This window comes from Rhinopithecus bieti, unplaced genomic scaffold (genome assembly GCF_001698545.2).
Source record: "Rhinopithecus bieti isolate Rb0 unplaced genomic scaffold, ASM169854v2 scaffold_57045, whole genome shotgun sequence".
Classification (NCBI taxonomy): Eukaryota; Metazoa; Chordata; class Mammalia; order Primates; family Cercopithecidae; genus Rhinopithecus; species Rhinopithecus bieti.
The window spans coordinates 470,751-477,907 of record NW_016822092.1 but is presented as its reverse complement, the minus strand read 5'-3'; the positions used below and the strand labels follow the sequence as shown (position 1 = coordinate 477,907).

Here is a 7,157-nt window from a genome sequence, read left to right as displayed (position 1 = left end):
TTACCAGATCATCAATATACAGAGAGCTCTTCCTAAGCACAGGCCCTCATCGATGTTTTCAGTCAATACTAAATATTTAGAGAAATACTCTGCCACAGTAACTTTTTAAAAAATTCTACACTATCGTTTGAATTAAAAAAAATTTAGTTAAGCTTAGTTTCCATAATTCTCATTAGGTAATCTAGGATGTGGGTGTTTTTAAATTTCCTTTTCATGGAGAAAAAGGAAGCTTTGTATCAGGACATCAGATGTATATGGGAAAATACATATTTCAATGCACATATAAGTAAATACATATTTTGTTTGTTTAAATATCCTTTTGCCTACTCCACTCCCAATGCAAATACACCACAAATTCCATAAATTCAGTTTTAAACGTAGGTATGAAAACTAGGTTTTCTACTAAAGTTGACCAGAGCCCAAAACACTCTGTCTAATACACAGTCAAAGGAAACAGCAATCAGCCCTTAGATGCCCTGAAAGAAACCATTCTTTGTTTACCTAGAAACTGAAAGATTTTACACTAAGAATCACAGCTGCTACGGCAATGGAGGTATGCTCTGAATCCAGATAGCCATATTAGACTCTCATTGATTTGTTAAAAATTTAACATTGTAAATGAAACCAAAGCAACCACCAACACAACCATATAATTAAATTCCTGGTTGGAAGAAGTTTCAAAATCCAAGCCCAACATCAACATCTGGCAAGTCTCCATTTACCATCTACCAATACTTGCTCACGTTACCCTGAAAATTTAGATAGAGGAAAAAGTACTAAGATTTTTAAAACCTATTAGTTAGTTTGTACTCTCCGTTTAAATCACACGTAAAAGCTAACTCCAGTTGCAATTATAATCTTAGTGTTTGTCCTGTTGTCACAGAGGGGCAAGGGCTGGCAAGAGTTAGTGCAGACAATTAAATCTGTTTTTGTCCAGGGAACTTGATCAATATACTGTGCATCACAATCTAGCCCTGAACGGCTGCCTCTCCTCCACCCCCAGGCCCTTGGATCAGGCAGTTTATCGCTGGGTTAGTAACTCTTTTCTCTATGATTTGCGCATCTCCAGAAAGGGCGAAGGAGACAACTGATTCGAACTGCATTTGTTTACCACCCAACGGCCCCATCGTTATGCATCTCCACAATCCAGGAGGGTACGTTTCTGGGACCCCCTTTACCTGCCAAGTTCCTCGCCGGTGTCGTAGTAATCATCCACGTTTTCTTGCCTGAACACGGTCATGATAAACTGTCACGCCTCACCAAAGCCCAGCGCACTTCAGCTCCGCTTCCCAAACCATCACCACCGCTCCTGCGCCTCCGTGGCCCCCTCATGCATCAGTCTCCAGTCCTTTTGGAAAAGAAAATAAAAAAGGCAATAATAATAGTAAAATGGCAACCGCAAAAGGAAGTAGACCTCCCCGGCGCTAAGACCCGCTCGCGGAAGACCGGGTCTCCGAAGCTGCCCCTCCTCGCGGGGTGGAGAGGAGCACCCTTTGTTAAAGCTGGGCGGTCAGAGACGCCCCCGACCCCTCAGCCTCGTGCGCGCGTGGGGCTAGGCACCACGGCACCCCGAGGTCCGCGTCCCCGAACGCTGGGCGGTCTGTTCGGATCAGAACCGGCTCCGGAAGTGACCGGCCTCCCCGCCTCCCCTTTCTCTGCACACACGCCCACCCAGCTTTCCCACCTCCAGGGACGCAGCGGAAGAATGAAGCCCTCGCCCAGACGGAACGCGCCTCGCTGGAAGCATCTCTCTCCAGCCTGCGGCAACGGTGGCACCCCCGCGCCACCTCTCGGCTCCCGCGCCTCTCCTGCCACCGTGGCCACCCTCTCCCCTTCCCCGAGCGAGGCAGTCCCCAGAGCCACATTCCTAGCGACTCCCTCTCCGTTACCCGGCCGACCCGGCGTGCGGCCGCCCGGGGGAGCAAGGGAGGGAAGGGAGCGGCCCACCGAGGCGCAGCCGTCCGCTCCAGATCCCCGCGCCCCGACACAAAGCGCCTGGTAGGGCCGGCGCCACCTGTTCTCACCCGGCCCGCGGGGCTGGGGAAGCCTCCCGGCTGCGATCGCACTTCTCCCCGAAGCCAAGTTTCCCTCCGCCTTGGCCTTCCCAGTTGCTCGAGGCACTGCCCGGGCAAACCCCACCGCGCTCTGGCCAGGAAAGCAAAAGCTGGCGCCGGGGGCCAGGGGGACCGGGGAGCCGCGCCTGGCCACTCACCCGGGCGCCTGGGAGCTCCCCGGGTCCCTTCGGAGCGCTGTCGGAGGCCGACCATAGGCGCCAGCGCCGGAGACAAGCGGGGCGGCGGCGGGAACACAGCTAGAGAGGGAGTCGGCGGTGCAGATCCCACGCAGCCGCCCAGGCGCCGGCACCAGACTCTGCCGCCGGGAGGGTCGCCGAGTCCCCTCCGCGGAGGGAACAAAGTCCCTGGCGTTGGCTCGGCCGGGTCTCCTGCCCGGGCTCTGGAGCAGCCTCTCGCCTCCTTGCCGCCTTTTGGGCGGAGGGCGGCCGGCAGGCGGCCAATGGGGACCCTGCAAGCGGGCTGGCTGCGCGGCCCACCCACCTCCGAGCTGCCCTGCCTGGCCGGCGCTGCGGGTTCTGCGCGGCGCTCGCTGCTCCTCCCAGCTCCGCGCTCCGGGCTCGCTGGCGCGCTCTACCGCGCACACCCCGCACACACCCACTCGCCCCACACCCACGCCGGCCTGGAAGCCAGTGCGGGCGCCCCACCTGTGACACACTGCGAAGCTGCCCTCTGCCTGGGTTCTAGGGAAACACGGTTCTTTCGCCCCGACATGTATACTGGGATCCCAGCTTGTGCCGGGCACGGTGCTCGGTATGGGAAAATCACAGAACAAAACAGGTTTTAAAAATCCCTGCCCTCCAGAAACCTGCATTCTGGTGGGACAGATAGAAAATAAATATGTAAGCTAATTAATAAGGTAATCTTGGAGGATCAGTCCTATGTTTACCACAAAACAGGTTACTGGAATAGAGAATGGCAGGAAGGGAGTGGACCTCATTAGACTGGGTTCTCTGCCGGACTGGTGTTGGAGCCGAGGTTTGAAAGCAAAAAGGTTTGCAATCCGAAGAAAGGTCTCCCAGACCCAAAGAAGCAACAGAGACGAAGAGTTTATTTGTGCTATCCAATATGCTGTTGGCTATTGTTGAGATGAAATGTAGCTAGTCCCAAATTAATTGTGCTATAAGTGTAAAATACACGTTAGAGTCCAAGACAGTGTGGATAGGAGAATGAAAAATATGTCATGAATATTTTTCTATTCATTACACGTTCCAATGATAGTATTTTGGATACATTGGGTTAAATAAAATATATTACTAAAATTAATTTCACCTGTTTCCTTTTTTTTTTTTTTTGAGAGGGAGTCTCGCTCTATCACCACGCTGAAGTGTTGTGGCGCTATCTCGGCTTACTGCAACCTCCACCTCCAGGGTTCAAGCTATTCTCCTGCCTTAGCCTCCCCAGTAGCTGGGACTACAGTCACGCATCACCATGCCCAGCTAATTTTTGTATTTTTAGTAGAGACGGGGTTTCACTGTGTTGGCCAGGAGGGCCTCCATCTCTTGACCTTGTGATCCGGCCGTCTCAGCCTCCCAAAGTGCTGTGGTTACAGGCGTGAGCTACCACGCCCGGCCCCATCTGTTTACTTTTTAAAAAGTGGCTACTAGAAAATATAACAGTACCTATGTGGCTTGCATGAGATTTCTGAGGACTGTTCTGGTCTACACAAAGATCCCATATCCACTGGAGACCTCTGTCCACTTTCTCTACTTCCCACCCCATGCTCCCACCTAATGTTTGGGTGGGGACGAAGAAGGGTTGATTCCCCACATCCCACTGCTGGTGAGCCCCAAACGGAGAAAAACTCCTAAAGGGAAATCGATTTTACTGCCTAGAATGATGAAAACTGACAGATGAAGAGATTTCCCATCCACACCATTGTTCAAATCCCCAGGCTTTCTAAACTGAGTTGGTTCAGATCTCTGTGGTTCAACAGAAATTTTCAACTGTGAAGATTTTGGCCTCTTGAAAACAAGGTAAAACAAAACAAAAGAATGCCCCTCAAGCCTTATGGCAAATCCAAAACCTATTTTTTTTTTTTTTTTTTTTTTTTTTTTTTTTTGAGACAGAGTTTTGCTCTTGTGGCCTAGGCTGGAGTGCAGTTGTGAAATCTCGGCTCACTGCAAACTCCTCCTCCCGGGTTCAAGCAATTCTCCTGCCTCAAGCTACCCAGTAGCTGGGATTACAGGCATGTGACTACGCCCGGCTAATTTTGTATTTTTAGTAGAGACGTGGTTTCACCACATTGGGCAGGCTGGTCTCAAACTCCTGACCTCAGGTGATCCTCCTCCCGGCTCGGCCCCCCAAAGTGCTGGGATTACAGGTGTGAACCACTGTGCCCGGCCAAATCCTAGTCTTAAATAACATTGCATTAATGACCCACAGGAAAGGCACACAGGAATCAAGAGGAAGTCCCCATATTGGGAGATCGTATTAGCTTAAGCAGTGGGCTTGATAATTAATACAAAAGGATCTTGAGAGGTGAGAAATACAGTCAAAAATAACAACAAAAATAAGAATGATTCATCTGGGAAAATGCAAATGAATACATCTGTTGGGAGAAAAAAATTAAAACACAGATGTTTGGGATAAACTTGGAAGGTGTTTATGGATGACCGCCATATGGGTAATATTTATTTTCTGCAAAACAAAAAAAATACGTGTTTCAAGGCAATTAAAAGGATTGAATCTATTTGGCAGCTAGAATGTCTTAATTACCGTAATGGACAACGATGTTCACTGGAGATTATCTGGAGTAGTGAGAAAGAGCATGAAATTTGGAGTCACAAAATTAGATCTAGTATTGGTGGAACCATTTAACAGGTTAATAATCTTGGATGAGTCACTAACACCCGAGCTTCACGTGTGCACCAATTTAGACAAGCGTTTTAGAAAGGGGAAATGTGAGCCAGGCACGGTGGCTCACGCCTGTAATCCCAGCACTTGGGGAGGCCGAGGCGAGCAGATCACGAGGTCATGAGATCGAGACCATCCTGGCTAACACAGTGAAACCCCGTCTCTACTAAAAATACAAAAAATTAGCTGGACGTGGTGGTGGGCACCTGTAGTCCCAGCTACTTGAGAGGCTGAGGCAGGAGAATGGCCTGAACTCAGGAGGTGGAGCTTGCAGTGAGCCATTGTACTCCAGCCTGGGCAACAGAGTGAGACTCCGTCTCAAAAAAAAAAAAAAAAAAAGAAAAAAGAAAGGGGAAATGTAGTCATTTAAAAACATATTCACAAATACTTTTACACTCTCCCAATCAAGAGGTGAAGTCTAATTCCCCTCTCAAATATGCACCAACCCTATCTGCTTGCTTCTAAGAAAAAGTAGTGGCAGTGGCACAGTGTAATTTATTTCCAAGGTTAGGTCATAAGGCATTAGAGCTTCTGCCTGCTTGCTTCTCTCTCTCTCTCTCTCTCTCTCTCTTCCTCTCTCTCTCTCTCTTTCCCTCCCTCCCTCTCCCCCTCCACCCACTCTAAACCCTTCAGCTGTCATGATTACCCTAGGGCTGCCGTGTAGAGACATGTGACAAGACCACAGAAAGAACGAGAGATGCCCAAAGAAGCCAGCTGTCCAGCCCCACCCTCACTCGCAGCTGTTTTTATCTTCCAGTTCAAGTTCTGTGAGCAAAATCAATAACTTTTAATGTTTTAAGTCATTACTTCAGGGTGGTTTGTTATGTAGCCAAAGATTATCTTCTTAAAAAGAAAAATTAAGAAAACTTAACTCTTAACACATACTTGGTTCCAGACAGACTAAATTATTCTCTCAATTAATCTTTAAATAAATTAGTGAGTTTTTTAATAGATAAATAAATTAGTGATTTTTCCACTTTATATGTAAAAGTCTCAGTTTCATCACTTGTGAAATGAGGATGATTATAGACTCTTAAATATTCCTCGGGTTTATTGGGGCAATCTAAAGAGATAATGCATGAAACAGGACTTTGTACACTATAAAATACAGCAGAATGTTGGATATTTTATTTTCTATCATGTACCAGCAAAAAAGACTCAGAGAGGCATGTCACACATAGAAGGCAACAATATAAGAAGCCACAAATTATGAGATGCCAGTTGAGAAGGACTTCTATAAAAATAATTGATTATGATATGGACTATGGATTATAATTATAATAATCATGGTGATAATATTTTAAACAAACCCAAGTGTTGATTTTAGAACATTATTTTACAGCCGTATTGGGATAAAATAACTGTTGCTGTAAAACCCAACAGATCTCAGAGGTTTAACACGTTAAAAATGTGTTACTTGCTCTCAGTACAAAGGTTTGCAGGGTGTAGACAGAGATCAGTTCCACAGCAGCCATTCAGAAACCCAGGTTTCTGCCATCTAATGAATCCATGCTCCTCCAGTGTAAGTTCCTCAGCTGATCCTTTCCACCTTTTGGCTGATGAGAAGAGATAATACAAGGAGGATCGCACTGAAGGTTTATGTGGGAGGCCAGACTTGAAGTCTGAGACAACCATTTTCTTGCAAGATAGTCTCAGCTCAAAGTGGACCATATTAATTCAGTTCCACCTTTTGGTTGGTTTTTTGTAACATGGCTTTGGTTTTATCAAGGGCTAATATTTTTAAGAATGTTTCTGCATTGTGGTTTCACTGTGAAAGATTCTGTCCATTATGCAGTTGAGAGCCTCTGATAGAGGCAGCCACGTGACTGATCCCAGTTCCTCCCGGCATTGAGTGCTAAAAGTATTCATTTCTTCTCACCAAATCACATTTTCTTTTATCAAACAAAAGCATAGAGCTCATTCTGTTTCTCATTTTGCCTTAGATTCTCCAGAAAGCATGTGGCAGGCTCAGAAAGCACAAACCTCCATCTAATGCCCAATTTACCATCTTCTCTGATCTCATCCATAAGCATTTCTTGAGTGTCTAGTGTCCACCAGATGTTAGGGATGCAGATATAAGAGAAACATTCTCTGTCCTCAGGTAACTCAGCCTGATGAGGGAGACGGATCAACAAATAGACCTGTGATTGTGCTAAATATAATCCATTCGTCGCTCTACATCTAATCTACTCTCTGAGCCGTAAGATTATTTTAACGCGTTCCTTGTCC

The 7,157-nt window shown here is 47.0% G+C and overlaps 1 protein-coding gene across 1 annotated transcript; it reads right to left on the bottom strand.

The window, feature by feature from the left end:
- Positions 1-965: 965 nt before the first annotated feature.
- Positions 966-5,568, bottom strand: LOC108521146 (wiskott-Aldrich syndrome protein-like). The gene is made up of 3 exons (XM_017860799.1): positions 5,548-5,568; positions 2,213-2,645; positions 966-1,348 (listed from the first exon to the last, which is right to left on the bottom strand). Exons 1-3 carry the CDS (start codon positions 5,566-5,568, stop codon positions 1,329-1,331), a joined length of 474 nt encoding a protein of 157 aa, XP_017716288.1. The 3' UTR covers positions 966-1,328.
- Between the last annotated feature and the right edge of the window lie 1,589 nt (positions 5,569-7,157).